The sequence below is a fragment of the Malurus melanocephalus genome, unplaced genomic scaffold, assembly GCF_030028575.1.
Source record: "Malurus melanocephalus ecotype Western Australia unplaced genomic scaffold, MMel_1.1 scaffold_369, whole genome shotgun sequence".
Taxonomy (NCBI): domain Eukaryota; kingdom Metazoa; phylum Chordata; class Aves; order Passeriformes; family Maluridae; genus Malurus; species Malurus melanocephalus.
In genome coordinates this window covers 190,017-212,423 of record NW_026623601.1, presented here as the reverse complement: position 1 = coordinate 212,423, position 22,407 = coordinate 190,017, and the positions used below count along the sequence as shown (strand labels likewise).

The window sequence follows — 22,407 nt, the reverse complement described above, 5'->3', positions numbered from 1 at the left end:
CAGCTCTTTCCCCGTGCTCTGTTACTACTCYCTGGTCTCTCTGTACCTCGAGGCTGTGCAGATAAAATCTGTTCTGGTGGCAGCGTCTCATTTTCCGCTCGGTGATTTCTTTGTGCTGMTGGTGGCAGCCGCAAGATGCTGAGGAGAAAAGAGCTGTCCGGAGCCTTGCCCCCTCTGTCGGCAATGTATTAAAGGCGATTTGCTCTCTACGGTGCTGATGTTTGTTTTGACCCCAAACCGTACCTCTCCATTTCATCTTTGAGCAAGAGTTGGGGGAAAGCTTTGCCCTGGTGCTGGGTGTGTGACACTCTCATTCTCACTGTCCCCAGCCACTGTGGGTATGCACAGCAGCAGAGCGGTGACAGTGTCCCCCCACTGCACCCCCAAACCGCCCTGTGAGGCTTGCAGGCAGAGTTACACTTAGCGCTGACACACATAGTTGTTACGATCTGATTAATAAAAAATAATAAGATGTTTCTGACCGAAATGAGGTGTAAACGACACCACATGCCAGTGTCAATAGTACGGATTTTTACTGAATGGAAGCCGTGAGAGGGAATAGAGGAGTGTGGAGAGAAACTGACAGAGAAACAGACCAAGTAGAAAAGAACTACCACAACTCTGCAGATTTCAATGAGGTTCCGCTCGTCCTCTTAACTTCTCGGTGTCTTGCACACTGTATGCATAGAGGGTTGGGGGAAAGGAGTCCAACAAACCTCAGTCCGTGGAGTTTGTATTATGCTGAGGCRACCTGGGTCGGGGGCTTCACCCTGGATAATATTGTGTGGATAATATTGTGGATCACGGGACACTTGGGGACCCCTGACACCTTCTGAGGTGTCGCAGCTGTCTCCGAGTGAGCAGAGTTGAGCTCATTATGGCCCCTCAGTCGAGAAGGGTACTTTCATCTCATGTGTAAATGTCCCCGTCCAAGTGAAGTTTTCACAGCTGGGCCATTCTGTGAGGGAGGACACGGGCACGATGAAGACTCACCGCACCTCGCTGGATTTGCGCTCCTCAGCCTCTTCCCTTGTGTGCAGCCGCAGTTGGCAGCCGGAGGTGTGTGCACCCTGCTGCACCGCTCAGTGCATCCCTGGCGAAGCAGCGGCTGGATWGTTGGAGCCATCAGCACCCTACATCCCCACCCACACCCTTTGCACGGCCAAATCCCCCTCCAGCACCCTCTTCTCGCCACAAATCCCCGCGCATTCCTACGCGCATCCTTCATCATCCTCTGCACCTTCCACTCSCTTCCACACCCCAAATCCCCTTCABCCCCCTTCGCCTCCTCATTGACCCCCTCATCCCTCCCTCCCACCCACCATCCCCTCTCTCCCTCACCTCCACCCCATCAACTCCCACTCCCCCTTTATCCCCCAATCCCATTTCATCTCCCTCACACATCAGCCCTTCCATCATCACCCCCCGCCGCTCCCGATCCCCGCGCAGCCCCCAATCCCCCTCGGCCCTCCCGTCTCCCCCCTCGCTGAGGGCGGGCCGGGCCGTTCGCTCTCCCTCTCCCTCTCTCAGCCGCGCTGCCTCTCCCCCTGAGGGAGCAGCRGCTCGGGCGCTGCCGGCCCGGCCATGTACGCGGGGCGCAGGCGGAGGAAGCCGGCGCCGCGGGCGTGAGTGGGGGCGAGGGGGTCCCTGTTCCCCGGCTAACGCGGCTGAGGGGCTCAGGGGCCGGGGCAGGGCTGGGGGGTGTCCCTTCCCCGGCTAACGCGGCTGTGCCCGGCAGGACGCGGTTGAGGGGCTCAGGGGGCTGGGGCAGGGCTGAGGGGGTCTCCATTCCCCGGTTAAAGCGGGTGAGAGACTCGGGGAGCCGAGGAAGGGCTGAGGGGGTCTCTATTGCCCAGCTAACGAAGCTGAAGGGTTCAGGGGGCTGGGGAAGGGCTGAGGGGGTCTCCATTCCCCGGTTAAAGCGGGTGAGAGACTCGGGGAGCCGAGGAAGGGCTGAGGGGGTCTCTATTGCCCAGCTAACGAAGCTGARGGGTTCAGGGGGMCGRGGMAGGACCGAGGGATCCYCTCTCCCGGCTAACGCGGCTGTACCCGGCAGGACGCGGCCGGGCCCGGSCGAGGGCGGTGGCTCCAACCCGTCCAAGCGGCACCGGGAGCGGCTGAACCGGGAGCTGGAGCGGCTGGCGGGGCTGCTGCCCTTCCCTCCCGACGTGGTGGCCGGCCTGGACAAGCTCTCGGTGCTCCGCCTCAGCGCCGGCTTCCTGCGCGCCAGGAGCTTCTTCAGCGGTGAGGGATGCGTCGCTTTGCTCCCGGGAATCGCGTTCCCCGTCCCCGGAATTCCTGGAATTGCGTGGTGTCCCCCCTCCTCCTTAACTTCTGGAAGTGTGTCATCCCCTCCCGGGATGTTGCTGCACCCCTCAGTAATTACTTTCTCCAAAATATTTTGTGTGTTTGTTTTTCTCCACATAATTTTTTCACCTATTCGGGTTTTTTTTTGTTTTTTTTGGTGGGTTTCCTCCACCAAAATCTTGTTTTCTTTCCCTCCCCCAGAATCGTGCTTTTTTCCCCCCTAGAATTGTTAGGGTTTCCTCCCCGCTTCCAGGAATTTTGTATCTTCCTCTCCTAGAGTTTCCCCCCGCCCCGAATCTTGTGTTTCCCTCCGCTAATTTTGACGGGTTTTCCCCTAGCTTGAATTGTGTGCGTTTCCCACAATCGAATGTTTGTGTCTACAGCAGCGTCGATAATTGTTTGTTTGTTTCTTTCTCTTGAAATTGATTCATTCCTTCCGTTTCGAATTTGTGGGATTTTCCCTTTTCCCTCTCCTCCTCGAATTTTGCTGCGGTTTTTTTTTCCCCTCGAATTTTGAATTTTGCGACTCCTTCCCATCCGAATTTTTTTTTTGTCCTCCTCAAATGGTTCTGGGTTTTACTCCCCCGAACTTTGTGTCTTTCCTGTCTTTACCCCCCTGAAATTTTGCCGTGTCTCCCTGGAATTTTGTTTCCCTGTCCCCGCGAATATATTGCTCTTTAACACCCCCACCCCCCCTCACACAGACACGAATTTCATCTCTTGCTCTCCAGAATTTTAGGGCTTTTCCCYCTTTCTAACCCATATTTCCTCGCTGTGCCGTCTCCAGCAGTCCAGCACTCCCTGGGGATCGGAGGGATCTGGAGAGATGGAGTTGATTTTGGTTGTGGGTTCCTCTGAAGGAGAAAATTCTGTTTTCTGAGGGAGGGTGAGGCAGAACCTTGTGCTGCCCGGCTGGGAAGTTTCCTCATGGAAGTGACTTTTTTCCCCTCTGTTACGATAGACTCGGTGTGCTGGCAGTGAGCAGMAATTCCCTTTGATGTGCGTGCAGTTCATTTGGAAACCTTTTATTTTTGAGAACCATTCTGCTGTAACTGTAATTAAGAGCAGCCCTCAGGAGGGCATTGAGGCATCCCTGAATATTCCTGGTGGAGTAGCAGAAAAGGCTGCATTTTCGGGCCACAGAAAGACTACAATTTCTCTTTGAATATATTCAATGCTTCTTTTTTTTATTTTCCTCTCCTTCTTCACTGTCTTTTAACCCCGCTTAAAGATTGGCAAATGGGTGAGCTGGAAAAGGAATGGCCTGGGAGAGTTGTTTCCCTTGCAGCACCGGGTCACCAGGAAATTCACTGTTCTGAGATTGCCTCGTTTTATCTTTTTTCCCTTTCRCCCCCGCCCCCATCATTCCATCTGRTTTAATTTCACAGCACGGGTTTCCCGACTCTCTGAGGCTATGGGAGGGATGGTGCCGCCCTCTCTGGGCTTTGAGGAAGGTCGCAGTYGTTCAGGTGTGGCAGGGAAGAAGGAAAGCTTCATCCCTTCAAGAGCAAATAGCGATTGCAGAACTAGTTGAGCCGTTCTTGATGCTTTGAAAGAAAATGACAGTTAAAAAGAAGAGTCCTTAAGTAGGGCTCTGGGCAAGCTCATCAACAAAACATCAACAAAAAYTGATTTCAAGTGACTGTTTATTTATTTATTTATTTCTCTGCTTGGGCACTCCCGGAAAGCAGGGACAAAAACTGGGATGTGCTGCCATGGATTGTGAGGAGAAACAGCTGAAGTAGCTCTCAGGTATTGCCCATGATTTTGCTGACAGCAATTCACCCAGCGGATTTATGCCACAATAAATAAATAATTATTGATKTATTAATTATTAATAGTTTTAAATTTTATTTCGGTATCTTGGTTTATGTATTGCTGATATCTGGGGAAGTTTGTATGGGCTTAAAGGTCTTTGATTTTTAAAGACACGTGTTTCCTTGGCACATGAGGATTTTTGTATGAAAGATGAAGCTGTCCCTGCTGCCTCTGTGCCTGTCTGGGTGCACAATTAAAGGCCTGCAGTTCAGTAGTGGAATCGGAGGATTTAAGGCTGCTCAGTGTTCTGCTGTTTAATCTTTGGAGTGGTTTAGAGATCACTGAATGCTGTCTCTGCTAAGCAGGGTTATTTACCCAAACAAACCCTTCCTCAGGCTGATGGGCTGGGCTGGTGGCTCTGCTGTGACTCTRCTGCCACCCTGATGCCTGGTGGTGGCTCTCTGCTGCTCTTTGGAAGAGTAAAGRACAAGAGCATCTGTGTGTGTTTGTCTGCTGACTCCAGTCCATTCTGTTCCACTCAAATCTCCATTTTAACAAGGCAGGAAAGCAGCTGAGTGCCAGGTGTTTGCCACGTGTGTTCAGCATCTCTGGGCAAGCAGGGATCTCAGCCAGGATCTGCTGCTCTGTGGTGGGTTGGAAGAGGCCTGTTWGGTGATGGGGCAGCATCGCTGCCCTCTGTGACATTCCCAGGTGCCTTTCCCTCTCCCCACTGCCTGACTTTGCAATCCCAAAGTGCTTTCTGCCCGTGGGAGCACTGCTTACCGTGAAAGAGGTGAGCTTGGAAGGGGGAGCAGGATCACAGGAGGGAGGGATGGAGACATTGGGGGAGGTGTTCTGCCAGGCAGTGGGATATCCAACCCATCCCACCCCACATCCCATCTTGCTGGAGAAGCAGCACGGACCAGAACCCCGCACCTGGACCAGGGGGACCAAAAGGAGCTGAGGATGGCATCCATCTGAGGCTCCTGTTCAACCCCAAGTGCCACCCGGTTTCAGGGCTTGTAGCTCCTCCTTTCCCATCCAGATCTCTTCCTCTATAACACTCCTCCCGAATGTCTTATTCCTTTTCCTCCTTGGTGAGCAAATATTTTTAATTCTGATTAGCCACCTTGACATTCCTCCCTGCTCTGCTGGGGTCTCTTTCTCTTTCAGGGGTTCAGTAGGGGTGGCATTGTGCTGCAGAACACCTCCCTGTCCCCTAGTCCATGCCCTGCTGTCGGTGGCCGTGCCACCACTGCCGCGGGGTGACCACAGCAGGTCACACCAGCTGTGTGCCAGCAGCTTATCCTGGTGGTGCCTGGTGGGGCTGCTCCCCTCTAATCCCTCCCTGTTCCTCCCCTCAGAGCGAGGGCCCAGCAAACATTGCTGCCTGGGGAGGAGGGGTCCCCGTCCCTTCTGCCTCCCTCATCTCCTGGGAAAGGAGAGAGAAGGGAAGGTGCTCCGGGGGAAGGTTTGCTGTCTCACTCTGCATGAGGATTTCTGATCAGAAAAGGGAGATGCCTCAAAGGCACCTTGTCATGTGGCTGTCGGGTACCATCTGTGCCGCTTGGGCCACTTAAACTCCTGGTGGGAGGTCAATTGGCAGATGTCACAACGGCCCAGGGCTCACTTTGGAGAAGTGTCTGTCACAGCGTGTTCCTGCAGCTGGGGGAGGCCATCCACGCTGTGCTTTCCATCCTGCAGCCAGCCTGGCACTTCTGGTTGGTGTGAGTGGCCCCTGCTGAGCACTCACTTGCCCCTGGGTGCTCTGTCCCTGTCACAGACCTGTGCCTCATGTTCAGTGATTGACCTGTGGAATTTCTCTTGACGTTCTGAATCAAGTCTAGGGTTTATGAGCTGTAGGAAGAGATCAGTCCAGGGTGCCAGGAACTGCATGTCTGAACCCACAGGAATGGGCTAACTCTGCCTTGAAGTGGCAATCCTTGGAGAGGCAGATATATCCTGCCTGCAGCTCTGGGCTTGCCAGCCTCTGGACAGCTCAGGTGCATCCGTGGCTGGGAGGAAAGGAGGGAAAYACCCTGGCATGGGTTGTGGCCTTAGAAACTTTTGGCTCCAGAGGGACTGTTGTCTGCACAGTCCGTGATTGTGGTTCAGAGAGTTGTTCTGGGCTCTGTGCAGGTTCGAGCTCTGCGTAGCTCTGTTTTACATGGCAGCCTACGGCTGTGTGCCCAAAACTTAATCAGCTTGCCTCTCCTATGTATCTGTGAGAGATAACACTCGTGTGAATGTTGAGGGCTTGGGGATCTTCCCAGAGTCCTCTTAAAATCTAGATGGCAGCCTCGGGGCTGAGCCTCATCCTTTGGACTGGGATATGAATCCAGGTTGTTATTGCTGGAGCTGGGATGGCCCAAAAGGTGCCTCAGCTGCAGTCAGGTCAGGCTGGAAAAGTGAATTATCTAATTATTATAGACTATATAGCTGTGCCCCAAAACCTCTGCTTAGGGATGACAGTTTGAAATGGGGCATGTGGGACTGGCATGGCTCATCGTTTCCCTTGTGTGCTCACCCTCATGAGCTTTTTGGCCAAGCACTGCAGAGCTGCGCAGTGAAGCCTAAGGGCTGGTTTAAGAAAAATAAAGCCTGGTCCTGTGATCACCCTGCTCTCTTAATTGCCTAGGYAATGAGCAGTTAAAGCTGGAGAAGTCTTGTGACTTCTCTTAGGTAGGCAGTTTCCCTGCTGCTTTCCTGGCCAAGTGTTTTTCCCTGACTCTCAGGAGAGCAGTGGGTAGGAAGCTGCTGGAGCTCCCTGGGATTCACAGCAGCTCCTTGGGGCTCCCTGCATTGCTGCCTGCCAGCAGCTGGGCTGTCCCAAGGATCATTCCAAGGCAGGTGTGGCAGCAGAGCTGGGAAGGAAATCCAGGCTGAGGTTTTGGGCTGGGGTGATCCTTGCTGGCCCAGTGGAAGGTGTCCCTGTGCACAGCAGGGGAGTGAAACCACATGGTGTTTAAGGTCCCTTCCAACCCAAATCATTGTGTGATGGACACTACAGCTCCTGAGGGGTGAGCAGTGGCAGAGGGAGGGTTCAAACCACTGTAGATGCTGCAGGAAGGAGGGAAAGCCTCACAAGTCCTTGTCATCTTTGTCCTTGTTTAAACTCCTGCACGTGCTTCTCCCTCTGAGACCCAAGTGACACAACTAAAAGCTACACGTAGTCAAGGCCTTCTTGCTTCTAAAAGTGCAATGAGATCTTTTAAGAGGCCATCCATTATTAACCACGAGCATTCTTGGAAGGTGGTGTATCTACACCATTCAGGCAGGGATAAATAATTCATCTATTTAATTAAATTTTTGCCAACAGGGAGCTGGGGCAGGTATGAAGTAAAACCATAGTATCCATTATGAATTAACAAATGGGAAGTCAGGAAGTATTCGCCAGTGGCTGGAAAATGGGCTTTGTACAGCTCTGATGCGAACCCAGCTGATGGTTCAGCAGGGCAGGGAGAAGATGGCTCTGTGGCCTGCTGTCAGCAAATCTGTGCCCACTTCCCCCACCATTTCCGTGATGCTTTCTAAATTTCCAGTATTTTCTCTTACTAGCAGGTAAAAAACGATTTTGAAGGGTTATTTGATGTGAGGGGGGTGTGCCAAGCAGCAGAGCGCCAGATTTCTCTGCCGGTGAGCATGGAGAAACTGGAGAGATGGGTGGGAAAGGGAGACCTGGAGATCCGGAGATCCACTAGTGGGAGTAGAGAATTTCCTGTGAGGCAAGACCACCTCTTCAGGGGATTGGCACAAATGACAGAAAGTGAGAGGTGGATAAAAGGCAGTTTTATGAATAAATTGATCGATCCTTCCCCCAGAGTGGCTGATACATGCTGGGGTGTTTGGCAGAAGGCTTGCAGGGAGCACCATTACCAGAATCCTTCTCTCTCCACTCTCCAAGACCTGCCCAGACTGCCAATAGCCRTGCACATGGCCCAGCCCTTGCCTATAGCTCTTGAAGAGCCAGGAAACAGTTTGGTTTCCTTCTCTTGCRTCAACACCTGGGCCAGGTTTGCGATTGAGTTGTCTCATTCTCCTCCTTCACAGTCAGCGGCTGATGTGAAACTCTGCTCCCCCTGGGAGCTTTTGCCCTCTAGAGGGAAGGGGGCTGGGAGATATCCTCTCAAAAATGTTAATTCCTGCTTGGTGGTGCAGAGATTTCCCAGGTCTGCAAAGCCCTGGCAGGTTCAGGAGTTCACTGGCAAACCTGGTAGGCAGCGAGGTGTCACGTCCCACGTGAAACAGCTTCCCAGGATGGGTGCTGGGGGAGGCACCTGGAGCTGGAGGGAGGGGGAAACCTGGTGGCCTCTCCTGGCGACAGCTCAGGGCCAGGTGGCAGAGACTTGGAGAGCACCATGTGTGAGGATGACCACGGGGGAGGGAGCATCCTCCTCGTGTTCCCTAGGGATGGGAGAGATTCTCTTTGTCTCAGCTAAAAGGCTTTTCATGGCCAAATAGCCTGCAGGTCCTGGCAGGAGCTGTTTCTTGGAAGAAATAGCAGGAATGCTGTGCAAGCCTTGCTGCTCTCAGGTGACCAGTTTCTCCTCACCTTTCTCCCTCCAGCAACAAAGGTGATGCTGGTGGCCGGAGGGAGGAAGCCCAGAAAAAGCCACCCCTCTCCCCTTTTTCCCCTCTTTTTTCCTGCATATGCCTGTCCCCGGTTATGCAGTGAGGGCAGAGCYCACACCTGGTGTTGCTGGCCTAGATGAAGGTGAGTGCTGTGCTGGGAGGAGGGCGAGTGCTGGAAGTGTATCCCACCTTTCCTGGTGCCGAGCTCCAGGCGGGATGCGGGATACGCGCGGCAGGGAGGACGTGGCGGTTCCCCAGCTCCTTCTGCTTCGTCAGCCTGATGTGCTGTGACACTTGTGCTGAATTGCTGACCCCAGGGGCTGCACGGGGCTATTTATGGACAGACAAATCCRGAGGACACCAGGCGGGCTGCCAGCATGGCGTGGCCGTAGCCAAGAGCCCAGCATCTCTGGGGATCCTCGGGTGGGAAAGGTGCCGTTTGGTGAAGGTCATGTGGAAACCTCCGCGGGAATTCAKATTTATCCTTCGTGCCCCAGTGGCTGGATCCTGTTTGGTGCAGCCAGCCCCACGGAGGACAGTGGGCCATCCTCTGCTGGTAACGTGCTTCCTCTGGCCCCAMAGCTCAGGTGCTGATAGCAAAGCCTATTTATTTTTAGGGATCAAGATTCCCTTTTGCAGGGATAATATCAAACCATTAAACCAGACCTCTGAGTAGGGGGCAGCACCTTTAGCTGCTCTCCTGTCAGCCAGGTATATTTTTATCTCTCACCTCCAGCACAGCAGGCTGGCAGCTCACAGAGGAGGACTGGAGACCTTTAATAATTCATAGCTCCTACATTTTGCTCCCAGCAATTGGAAAAGCAAGTTGCTGGAAGGATGCTGGCACAAACCTGCTCCATCCACACCTTGGTGTTGTTGTGGCCTCTACCTGGGTGTTGTGGCCTCTGTCACGCTGCTCTGCCTGGTGGYCTGTTCCTCTCCAAGGTTTTGTGCACAGCAGCCTGTGCATGTCCTCCCCAGCTCGCTCAGGCCTGACCCACAGTTGTACAAACATGTGCTGTCACCTCAGTCCTAGTGTCAGCCCGTCCAAACAGCTCCTGAAATAGTCTGGGCAGGCTGAACTCAGGGAATTCCCCAGACCCCCCAGCAGCAGTGGGATTGCTGCTGTATCAGGTGTTTTTCTGTGRTTGTTAGAACTGGGACACGCTTTGCCTTTCGTTAGGGAGCAGAGTCGATCTTTGGGATGTTCCTGTGCTTGGTGGAAGAACTCTTTGTCCCCAAAGCTTAACTCTAGAACATCCTCATTTTGCAGCCTCTGAGATCCTTAAGGTTCAGCTCCATGCGGATGGGAGAGCTGAGCTTCAGCAACAGCTTTGGCAAAGCAAAGGGTGAGCAGAACCTGGTCCAGAGCCTGGTTTTGTTTGTGTGTTGGTGGCTGTTGCCTTGTGACTCACTGTCCAGTTGCTTCCTGGGTCCAGTTGATGTTCCCATCACCTCTGAGCCTGGCAAGCCCATGGCACACATAGCACAGGAGCTAGGGAAGGCAGATCCAAGGGAGCTTCTGCTCCCTGTGTGCACTGCCAGGCTCCAGTGGTGCTGCAGCTGCTGCCTCCCACCTTTCCTCGCAGATCCTGTGGGAGCAGCTGCTTTACCAGCRGCCAAATGCTGTCCTCCATCCTCGTGGTGCTGGCAAGAGGCTTCCCAGCTTTCCTGCCAGCTCCTCTGCCTCAACAGCACAGGCTTGTTGCCACCTTACCATTTAATTATTACCCACACCAAAATACCTCCAGGATTTGTCCTCTTGATGAGTACAGAGCAGCCTTTACAGGCTCATCCTTGGGTTCAGCTGAGTGACAGATCTCCTCATGCGTGTGTATCGCGCATCGACCGCTATCAGATCGTGGGTGTCCATGTTTGCATCTGTGTGTTTTCCTGTTGTTTTTCTCCCACTGTGAGCTGTGGCCTGCCTTCATTTGGTTGAGTAAACCCACTGTGTTGCTGAACTGTAACGAGACAGCGCTGACTGAGCTGTATCYTTCAAAATGGCACGTTCCCGATCCTGGAAGAGTGGGATTTGCTGCGGTGCCCCCCGTGCAGGGCACACTTCTGCTGCTGTTGGCCAGCACGTGCCCAGGTGTCAGGAAGGCTGTGGTGTGGCCACGAGGCCCGGGCAGTGGCTGTCCCCTGTGATGGGTGTGGCTGAGGCCACACCTTGAATTCTGTGGTCAATTTTGTCCCCTCACAATCAAGACCTTGGAGGGCTGGAGCATGTCCAGAGAAGAGAACAGAGCTGGGGAAAGGTCTGGAGCACAGATCTGATGAGTAACAACTGAAGGAGCTAGAGTGGCTCAGCCTGAAGAAAAGGAGGCTCAGGAGGGACCTTCTTGCTCTCCACAAGAAGGAGGGGGTGAGGCTCTGCTCCCAGGGAACATGGACAGGACAAGAGGAAATGGCCTCAAGTTGTGCCAGGGCAAGTTTAGTATGGGTGTTGGGAAAAAATTCTCCACCAAAAGGGCAGTCAGATATTGGCTGCSCAGGGCAGGTGGAAGTGTTCAGAAGACCCCTGGATGTGGCACTTGAGGACACAGTTTGGTGGTGGGCTTGGCAAGTGCTGGGGCAATAATTGGGCTTCAATTCCAGCAGTTTTTTCTATTCTATAGTTCTATAATTCTGTGATTCTGATGCCTACCTGCTTTAAGGATCCCTGGATTTAACTGCCTTTTACTTCTAGGTTGTCAAAAAAAGGGGCAAAAGGAGTGGTGAAAAAACAACCCCGACCAAAACAGTTGAGGGTGTCAAGGGATGGGAAAACATCCTGTGAAAATCAACTCTTCTGCAGGGGAAGCAAAGGGCTGTGACTGCATGGTGGCTTCCCCTGGCACAGCATGATCCAGCYGTTGTGGCAGTGTGTTCCTGCAGCACTGATGCCCTTTCCCTTTCCTTGGTGCAGTGGCTCTGAAGAATCGTGGTGCCAGAGAAGCCCAGAGGGATGGAGACTGTGGCACTGGACCAGCACTGGGCTCGGCAGCAGTGCCAGAGGGTGAGCTGCTCCTCCAGGTTAGTGCTCCTCACAAATGCCTTTGGGGGAACTTACTATTGTCCCTCTTCCATCTCCTTGGAGTTTTTACCCTGAAACCAGACTGTTYTGTTACTGAGGGCAGGTGATTTTTGTGATTTTGTGATTTGTGATTTCATGTGCTGTAGCTCTCTTTGCTTCTGACTGGGCAGAGGTTTCAGACCTCTAAAGGTCCCTGGGGCAGAAACTGTGTCGCTTCTTTCCTGCTTTCCCCACTGTTCCKGGAAAAAAATTTCCATCGGTAAATATCCACATGTAAGGAACATCTTGCTGGATTTCTGAGCATGGAGATTCATCTTTTCTGCTTCTCCACTCTCATGTGTGACTGTGCCAGAGGTGTAACATGGGAACCAAACAGTGCAAGGCATTCAAGTGAGGTTTTCAACAGGGGCACACTGATTCTGACTCAAAGATACTGTCCAAACCCTGGTGAAAACAGGGAATAAAATGTCCTGGAAGTCTGTGAGCACACAGATAGGAGCTGATGTGCCACATGCTCATCCCTTAAACACAGGGTAGGTGAGTGTATCCCAGGAGCTCTGTTTTTCCCCAGTGGGCTCCTTTGGTGATGCTGGAGACAAGACTGGAGCATACTTGGCTGAGCCTTCAGCTGCCATGGTTTGTTCAGAGATGCCAGAAGGTCATTTCTGTCCCCATGGTTTGTTCAGAGATGCCAGGAGGTCATTTCTGTCCCCACGGTTTATTCAGAGATGCCAGGAGGTCATTTCTGTCCCCACGGTTTATTCAGAGATTTCAGGAGGTCATTTCTGTCCCCAGACTTCTGTGCAGTGGACAGGGAGAGGTCAGGCTCTGGCAGAATGAGGTCCTGCAAGGACACCAGTCTCCTGTCCCCTCCCTGGCACCCAGGTACAGGCTGTGGCACTATTCCCTGCCYGCCTGGCACACAAGTACAGGCTGTGGCACTGTCCCCTGCCTGTCTGGCTGTCCTCCAGCATGGGCTGAGCATGCTGGGCAGCCCCAGCTCCCGTGCAAACGCTCACTCAGCACGAAGTGTAATTACTGTGCTGCCTCAGAGCTGAGGATCTCTGTGTCTGGTGAGACAAGTGCTAAAGCCAGGCTGGTAATAACCAAAAGCTGAGGATTTTCCCTCAGGATATAACAAAACTTCTCAGCAGGGCTTGCAGGGGGTTAATGTTCTCCTCACCAACTTGTCCTACAGCTGGGTGCCTCCTTTTAGAGGTTCCAAAATGGGTGTTAAAAGCTCTGGGTGTAGGTTTGGCTCTTTCAGGAGTCCATCTGTGTGACCCTGGTTGTGGCAGGACCTCAGCATCCATCCGTGCCTCAAACAAACATTCCTGCATGCTATAAACCTACATCCACCTGGTCTGTCACCTCTGATGGCCAGACTTTCTTTGTCTCTTGGTCCACTCTGATTCTTCCCCTCTYCTACTCCGGAGCTGCTCAAAGGGTTAAAGTGCATTTGGCAGCACTAATTAACCTCTGCAGCAGATTCCCACACACTGAGATCAACCCCAGTAAATAGAGAGAGTGTTTGTGCCCGGAATAAAGGGAAGGAGAGGGGGGAGAAACCCTGACCTGGACAATGGAACAGGACTTGGCAGCAACAATAGCTGGACTTGGCTGAGCCTGCATGCCAGACCCTAATTAATGCTGATGGCTGTACATTATGGAGTGGGGGAGGCAGGCCAGGGCTGGCTACTGAGGTTTCCCTGCCAGGTTAGTGGTGCAGGATGGTTTTGGCTYTGAAAAGCCATAGGACCCACACTGCAGGGGTCCTGCCTTCCAGAGGGTTTCTGCTTGGTGCTGCCAGAGTGTCCCCAKGGAGATCTGCTGCCCTTTAGGAGGGGTGGCCATGTGGTGGGATCAAGGCAGTGAAAGCTCTTTAGCTTCTGGGAAAATAAAYCAGTGATTTTCATGGGTTTTCACTGCCTTTGCTCCGAGGCAGCATCATGGGTTTGAAGGTGTCTACTGGGTGACTCTCAGGATTTTCAGAGTTGGGGAAACTGAGTCACAGAGTGATGCCTGCCAGCTGGCCTCACAGATTACCACTGTGGGCCTGCTCTCAGCCCTGGCAGGGGATGACAAAGTGTCCAAAGCTCTGRGCTCTGTGCTACAGAGGCTTGCAGAGGTCAGTGCTGCGCCTGCAGCACTTGAGGATGTTTCCCTGGATCCTGCAGTGCCTGAGTCAGGAATATTGCTGTGCCTGTTAGCCTGTTGGCTGCTGCCTGGTGCCAGAGGGCAGGGTTGCAAARCCAGGGTTCCTGGAAAGTGGCTGCGCTCCCAGACTGGTAGGGAAGCTGTTCTGCACCTCCTAGGTTTTTTTAGGCTGTTGGAAACCTCATTTCCACCAGAATAAACCAGTTCCTGATGGTGTCCACTTTCATTCTGCAAGCARTTCAGAGGTTTTTATTTGCTCCCTGCATAGGATCAGTATAAATGTCCAAAGCTGAGTGTGAGTGAATGCTCCCAGGATGGAAGCACAGTTTTCCATCAATTTGGATTAGGGTATTCTTGGGCAGCTACATGGAAGAGCTTCATTACCTCAGAGAGACCATCTGTGGTGGCTCAGCTGCATGCTGGCTGGGCCAGCCRGGCTTTGAGTGACCAGTGTCCTGCTGGAAAAGGGATGTGAGCGTGGTGTGATTGATCTCTCTCCCACAGGCGCTCAATGGCTTCGTGCTGGTGGTGACATCAGAAGGGCTGATATTTTACTCCTCTCATACCATCCAGGACTACCTGGGATTTCATCAGGTTGGTGACACTCTGACTTGCTGCGAAGAGTCGATTTTTCCTTTGTGGTGGTGAACAGCCCCAGGTTCCCTACAGTGATCACAGGGGGCTGTTTGAGGCTTTTCCTTGTTTTTGGGAATTTGGATCCCGTACTGGCAGACATGGTCAYTGATAGGTGACAAGGGACTTCATCAGGCCGTAGATACTTTCCACCAGCCACACTGATATCACTTCATGGGGCTCATGGCCATGGTGAGATGCCTGGGGTTCCTTGCCCTGTTTGCCTTGGGCACGCATTCAAATCMTGGTAAATCCCACAAGGCTTCAGTGCTTTGGGCACCTGATAACCTGGAAGGCACTAGGTCAGATTTACAGGGGCCTGCAGTCCTTCAGCTACTCTGGTTTGGTGTTATCCACACACAGCTGGCTTTCCCCAGCACCTGAGGCAGAGGGAGCAAGTCCTAGGGCATCATTCTCTTGGGAACAGTGTAGGGATAGGATGGTCTTGGTGTTGTTTTTTTTCCCAAATCCGTGTTTTCATCTCATCTCCTAKGTCAGCACTAGGATTTTGAGTTTTGGGGATATCAGAGGGAAGCTSTATTGGCTCTTTAGGCTTGTGGGGGGAGGAAGCCAGGCCCARCATGGRCAAGGGRTCCTTAAAGCCAGAGGTGCTGTCTRTTCTCACCAGCTCTGGGCAAAGTTTCCAACCTCATTTAGGCAGGGACCCATTTGAGCACCAGGGAAAGTGGGTAAGATAAAACCATCTGGGGCTGTGCCAAGGTGTTCCTGGTGGCACTGGGGACAGGCTGCAGAGCCCACGGGCTATGTTTCCCCTCCAGACAGATGTCATGCACCAGAGTGTCTTTGAGCTGATCCACACCGAAGACCAGCCAGAATTCAGGCGCAACCTCCACTGGGCGCTGAACCCGCCGCACGCTGCCGAGGGTGAGCCCGCTCCAGAAGGTAAATGTAGCCTGGCATCCTGGCTGCCATGAGGTCTGTAGCTCCCCAGGGCCACTAAGAGCCCAGCTCCCTGTCACTGCTCATGTCTGTGTGGCTCAGGCCACCCCTTCATCCGAATGTTGGGGCTTTTCCCCGGCTTGCTGTGCTCTGCCCAGTGCTGGGGACCTCCAACCCTCACTAGGGTGAATCCTTGCTTGATCCTCTCTCAGTTCCTCTCTTCCACAGTGGGGAAGAGTCTTGGCTCCTCTGCTGTCACCTACAAGCCAGATCAGCTGCCCCCAGAAAACTCCTCCTTCCTGGAAAGGAGCTTTGTGTGCCGCTTTCGCTGCCTCCTGGATAATTCCTCAGGTTTCCTGGTGAGTACAGACCGTCCACAACAGGAGAGGGGCAGGCTCACCACAGGGGTTTGTGCCACCCTGAAACAAGCTGGCCTTGAAAGACCCAGTGCTCCTTTCTGCCACATGCAGYACCTCTCTGTCTCAGCAAGGAGACTTGCCCTGGTTTTCATAGGTTTGTCYCGTATCTACATCCTCTCCATGTGGGCTTTTTTCTCTTCTCTCAGACATGCTGAATCTTGAACAAAAGCACTTTCCCCCCCGTGTTTTGCTTGTTGTTTTTTTTTTGTTTTGTTTTGTTTTGTTTTTGTTTTTTTTTTTTTTTTTTTTTTTTTTTTTTTTTTTTTTTTTTTTTTTTGTTAAAAGCATGTCTGAAGATCACATAGGTGGTATTCATCCCTCTTCCTCTCTGCACTGGAGAGCACAGGGTGCCCAGAGCAGCTGCGGCTGCCCCTGGATCCCTGGAATTGTCCCAGACCAGGCTGGATGGGGCTTGGAACAGCCTGGAATAGTGGAAGGTGTCCCTGCCCATGGCAGGGGGATTGAGGTGATCCTTAAGGTCATTCCAAACCCAAACCATTCTGTGATTTGATGATTCTGTTTACACCAACTCTGCAGACAGACATCTTGCTTTCTGTGTTGCTCTTCTCCCTTTCTTCCCTCTCCATCCACTTTTCTGCATGATAGTGAGCTTTTCTCCACTTCCCAGGCTTTAAACCTTCAAGGCAGGCTGAAATTCCTTCACGGGCAGAGCAAAAGGTCTGAAGATGGCTCTGCACTGCCGCCCCAGCTCGCTCTGTTCGCCATCTCCACGCCCTTGCAGCCCCCGTCCATCCTGCAGATCCGAACCAAGAACATGATCTTCAGGACGAAGCACAAGCTGGACTTCACCCCCTTGGCGTGCGATGCCAAGTAAGCAGCAGAGCTTCCCGTGCTCCATTCCAGGCATCCCTCCCTGGCTCTGCATCTGAGCTGTGTGTGCTGCCTTTTACAGGGGGAAGATCGTTCTGGGCTACACCGAGGCRGAGCTGCGGATGTGTGGCACTGGGTACCAGTTTGTCCATGCTGCTGACACACTGTACTGTGCTGAGAACCACGTCAGGAGTGAGAGTCCCATCCCTGGTCACTTGTGCCCACCTCTAGGGCTGAGGAGGRGGCTGGGATTAGGGTCTGCTCTGTCAAGCCTGGGGGCTTTTTCCCCATGGGATGCTTTGCTGTGCYACTCCTGTCACTGCAGGCAGTTTGGGCTGGGTGGAGTGTAGGGAGGGGTGGTAGCTGGATGGTGCCATGTTCCTGCTGTTCGCAGCTGGAAGGGGCAGTGTGCCATGGTGACAGCCCTCGTACTTCCTCCCGGCAGTGATGAAGACGGGGGAGAGCGGGCTGACGGTGTTCCGGCTGCTGACCAAGGAGAAGCGCTGGAAGTGGGTGCAGGCCAACGCGCGGCTGGTGTACAAGAACGGCAAACCCGAGTACATCGTGGTCACACAGAGACCCCTCGTGTATGTGCCTGGGCTGGGGTGGGGGCAGCCTGGCTTTTTCCCTCGCTCTGGGATGCCTCTAGCAGGGCAGGATGTTGGATTTGTCATTTCTGCCTGTGCCTTTTAAAGGAGCAGCTGTGGGATTCTGTGCTGCATGCCGTTCAGCCKCATTCCCCTCTGCAAGGCCACCCCACAAGCATGGGGTGATGCTTGATTGTGCTGTGGGTGTTTGTTTCATGTGTGTGTGGTTTATGTGTGAATGCACGGTGGCTTGTAGCAAAGAGGCTTTGGCTTGCAGGGTTCACAGTTCCCCATTGCAGCAGCACTTTGTGGGGTGGGTTTGTGCATGTCAGCCACAGTCTCCTCTTTTTGCCCCGCAGAGATGAAGAAGGAGGCGAGCACCTTCGSAAACGGTCCCTGCATCTTCCCTTTACCTTTGCTACAGGAGAGGCACTCTTGTACCAAAGCGCTCAGCCTCTGCCGGGCTTCCCCGCTCCTTTCCAGAGCAAAGGGAAAGCCAGCAAGTCCAAGAAGCCCTCGTGCAACCGTGGAGGGTGCTCCCAGCAGAACCCCAGCTCTCTGCTGAGCACYGTGGGGCGACAGGACAAGGCAGCGTACGCCTCTCACCCAACTCCCACTCCTTCCTTCAGCAGCAGATTCCAGCTCGGGGATGGGTCCTTACCAGAAGCAGAAGGGGATGCCTGGAGTATGGGCACTGCTCCAGTTTCTTCAAGGGGGAGCAACCTCAAGGAGGAGCTGCTGCATTTGCAGCAGGAGGACCCTCTCTTGGCCACCCTGGACTCACTCTCAATTAAGAGTGACGAGAGCTGTTCCAACAACGAGCTCTTCAGTGCTCTGGAGGGCCTGGGCTTGAATGCTGAGGACCTGGAGCTCCTGCTGCTGGATGAGAAAATGGTGATGGTCAACATGGAGCTGGATTCATCCCTGCCCCTGAACGACAGCCTGGCCAGCAACCAGATTGTCTCGTACATCCACAGCCCTCCTGTGAGCGAGCAAAAGGGAGGGCAGCAGGTCTGTCCCCTGCCAGGCACAGCCCCGAGCCCACAGGGAGGCAATGCCCAATGCCACATGGAGAACAAGGACTYGAGGTACTTGCCCAGCACTGCCCTGGGCCAGTCCCTGGTCCCGCTGTGGGAACAGCCCCTCRGTGCTGTGCCAGGGCTGCTCCCGGGGCTGGCTGAGCAGCAAGAGCCCTCGGGTGACTCGCAGTGGAGACCGGCCAGGGAGGAGACTCTGCTCCGCTTCCAGCAGCTGCAGGGTGGCTTCCCAGCTGTGCAGCCCCTCCACCAGGATGGCCACCAGTCCTTCTCCCTGCCCAGCCAGTGCCAGGACCACGCGGCACTGCCCAGGTGGCCGAAACACCATCCCTTGCTGATGAATGGGGTGTGTGGCCACTGCCCCAGCTCCCCTCCACATCACCTCCCCAGCTCCAGCCCCAGCCCCAGCCCATGGCAGGACTATGTTTCCCCACTCCTGGGGTCTCCAGCTCAGGCTGGCTTTTATGGCACCAGCCAAGACTTGCTCTCGCAGCACCAGGGCTGCTTTGGCCCCAGTGTGCCCCCACAGCACTTTAACCTGAACGGATTATGCACCACGGAAGCTGCAGGCTCCCAGGAAGAGCTGGCTCCATACCCCAGGTTTTTCCTCCCTTCGTCCCAGCTCATTTCTGAAAAGCAGCTGARCCCTGCTCCATCTGTACCCCAGCACCCTTTCCCCAGCTCAGCCACAGGGCACTTGGGGAATATCAGCAGCCCTATGGAGACTCTGAATTGCTATGGGACGCACACCTCTGCACTGAGCCAGGAGGGCAGGCACAGGGTAAGGCCTTTCTCCTCTCTGGGTTTGGTGTTTTCTGAGCTGGCAATCTGCCCAAGTAGCTCTCATAACCCCTGCAAAGTGTCTCACTGCTCTTGTCTCTCTCTCCTAGCCCCACAGCAGCTGTGGTTTGCCCTGCTCTCCCRTGGGATTGCCCCAAGACCACCAGATGCTGGGGGGAAGCCTGGCACCACCCTGCCAGCCTCAGCTCCGGGCAGAAGTGCTGCCAGATCACCCTCACACCTCCAGKGGGGACTTCTGTCTTTAGGGATGACTGGATTGGCCAAAGCAGGACTGTTCCCTGGGGAAGGAGGTGCCTTCAAGCTGCACATAACAAACTTTCCCCGCTGCTGTCACATCCTGCCGGTGCTATTGATGTTGGTTGCTTTGGCTCACCTGGGTGTTTTTGCCCTTTTTTTCGACTTCCCACTATCGTGCTTGTTCCTGTGGAGATGTCCCTGGCCTGGGGARGCACAGYAGCAGGCAGCTGGGCTGAAGGACAGCTTTCCMAGGGTAATGGAGCAAGTTGAGCTGTGGTTGCAGGTCAGCCCATGAATGCAACCAAAGCTTCACCAAAGCTTTGCATTTACATGCACGATCCAACATGGATACGAGACTGATGTGTCCTAAAAAAAGAGCCAGAAAAGTTTTTCAACTCTGGTATTAAATTTCCTGCCATTCCAGCCAGATATTGACCACATGGTACAGATATTGCCTGTTTTATAAAGACAATGAGCCATGTTTTGGTTCGTGTGTTGCTTTGGTTCTTCCCCCACCCCAGCTTTCCCCATTTCCCAGCGGGTGTTCCCAGTGTTTGGGATCCAGGTTAGAGCTCCTGTAGCAAAAACCCATGCCCAGGCTGGCTGCTAAGCTGATTATCTCTGGGTGGTGGCCTCTGAGGTATCTTCAGACTTCAAGTGTCAAAGTTTTCAGTTAAAAAAAAAAAAAAAAAAAAAAAAGAAAATTTCAGGAAAATTAAGAAAATAAGTATAATGATAATTGTAAGTACTGAGAGAGTGGTATTTTCCCGCAGACAAAAAAAAAAAAAAAAAAACAACCTACAGCCTGTATGTGTGTTCATAATATGAGTTGACAGGTGTATTTTTCTGCCACTCCAGTGCAAGAAAAAAAMCAACCTCTCACCATCCCAAAGCAGCATCCTGTGGGGTGGGATGGGATGAAGAGGCTGTTGAAAAGATCAGGGACACAGTGACCCTTTAAAAAACCTGACAAAGCTCATCCCTCCTCCTGCTTGTCCGGCTTTGGCTTCATGTGAATGCCTATTGTTTTTGTTTCAATAAATGGTTTTGGAGCTCATCCCTGCTGTCCCCCTTGCTGGATGTGTCTCTTCCCAATCTGGAGCGTGGCAGGGTTTGCTGGCTGCAGCACTGGAGCCCAGGGCTTGCCACTGCTGACCTGGCACACAATGGGTTGGGTTGGAAGGGATCCTTTGGAATGCACACTGTCCATCTGCCAGCTCCTGCCATGGATGTTTGAGAGGCACGGAGAAAGTGACAGAGAAGGGTGAGTGTTTAACAAAGCATGTGCAATATTTATATTAATAATAATAATAATAATAATAATAGAATATGTAAAGATAAATATCTATTATGTTAGTGTGTAGCTATATACAGATCAATTGAAATGTACTGTGTATGCATTTCTAAAGTGTATGTGTAATAGAAAACATCTTTTAAGACAAATTAGCTGATTTTTTCCCCCTGCACTGTTGTTTTTCAACCTGGAAATGAGAAAAARCACAGGTTTGTGTTTTCTGAATGCTGTCTTTTCCAGCATTCGCACCTCTACTCAACACCTGCTTTTCCTTAGCAAAACAAGRCAGTTTCGTAACATTTCTCAATTTTGATGGAAATATGCTGGGAGTATTTGATCTTTTATGTTTTCTGTGCCCTACTGTTTTTCCTCCCTTTTYCTTCAGAGGAGGTGGCTCTGGGCAGCACCACCCACGCTGAGGAGGATGGAGGGACGGCACCAGAGCATCCCTGTGGCTGCAGGTCAGTGACTGCAGTGAAACCCAGATGCTGAGCACAATCTGAGCACTGCCAAACCTCCTGAGCCAGCTCCTGCATGTGTGGGCAGCCATACCGTGGCCATCTGCCCTGCTGGGCTTCTCTTTTTCTTTGCCCCATGTCTCCAGAGCAGCAAGAGCTCCCCAGCAGTGCAGGTGACCTCGGGAGAGGTGCAGTCCTGCTGGCTGTGTCACCAGGGCGCTGTGTTTTAGCGGAGCACAGCATGAATTCTTCCAGCACTGTGTTTCTGTGAGGTCTGTGGAGCACAAGCCGTGGTTTCTGTGCAGGGAGGTGCACTCTGCTCCAAAAGTAGGCTGGCACATCCATAATTCATGGCCATCCTCACGCCAGCTGCTGCCTGTCCTCCCCTGAGCCTTGTGTTTTTTGACACACTGGGCTGGCCCAAGGAGCCGGCTGGAGGAAAACTTCCTGCTGCAGCAAAGGAGAAGCCTCTGTTCATCATCCGTGGGGCACATTGATCCCAGAGAGCTGGATGAGGCTGAGGAGGGTGTGAGGAAAGAGTTTGGGGAGATTTTAATTCATAGAATGTCCTGAGCTATCAGGAAGGATCACTGAACTCCCGGCCCTGCACAGGACAGTTCCAAGAATCACACCGTGTGCTCAGATTTGGGGATTTCTGTGTAGCTCGAAGCTCTAAGGGCAGGAAGAGCTGTGGTGCCTCCTTTTAGCAGGCAAGATTTATGTATGGAGGAGTGGGAGGCAGAAAGCAGAGGGCATTTGTTTTTCTCTGCCTCTTTTTCCTTTCCCTTAATGCCTGCTGTTCTCCTAAATGGCAGCAGCCAGGACAAGGAGCTGTGAGACACAGCCTGCAGCAAAAGGGGGTTCCTGTCTCGAGCCAGCTGGGAGAGGTGACATCTGATCCTGACTGCATCCACGAGGCTGAAAGCACTGGTCCCCATCACTGAGGCCATCCCTGGGTGTCTCTCAGGCCCCAAGGCAGCAGACAGCAAGGTAAATATTGCTTTAAAAGCTCAGCCTGGTGTTTGCCCACATTACCTACGTGCTCCATCCATTATAGATAGGGGCCGGAGCCAYGGGCAGCAGAGCAGAACACTTTGTKATGGTTCCTGCATTAAATAGAGATGAAGGAGGATGTGGGGAGCTGGTGTTTGTTCACACCTGGCCTGTGTCCGGGTGTGCAGGCAGCAAAGTGCTGCCTGCTGCTCAGTGCCAGAGCCGTGCTGAGTGCCTGCTGTGGGCCACAGGAGAGCCATGGACTGGTGCTGCAGCCTGGCATGGGAAGCTTGGGTGTGAAGGTAACCAGTGTATTCCTGAAAAGCAGCTAAAAMACCCTTCAACTTGGTTTCAATAATTTTAAAAAACAATTTAGACAAATCATAAAGTCTCYTAATAGGCAG

The 22,407-nt window shown here is 53.0% G+C and overlaps 1 protein-coding gene across 1 annotated transcript; it reads left to right on the top strand.

The window, feature by feature from the left end:
- The first annotated feature begins 1,584 nt into the window (after window positions 1–1,584).
- Window positions 1,585–20,516, top strand: LOC130580875 (aryl hydrocarbon receptor-like). Its single transcript, XM_057378631.1, has 11 exons — window positions 1,585–1,625; window positions 2,057–2,244; window positions 11,549–11,655; window positions 14,318–14,407; window positions 15,226–15,349; window positions 15,575–15,705; window positions 16,394–16,596; window positions 16,679–16,788; window positions 17,042–17,183; window positions 17,543–19,001; window positions 19,111–20,516. The coding sequence occupies exons 1-11, from the start codon at window positions 1,585–1,587 to the stop codon at window positions 19,264–19,266; spliced, it is 2,751 nt and encodes a 916-aa protein (XP_057234614.1). The 3' UTR covers window positions 19,267–20,516.
- The last annotated feature ends 1,891 nt before the right edge of the window (window positions 20,517–22,407 follow it).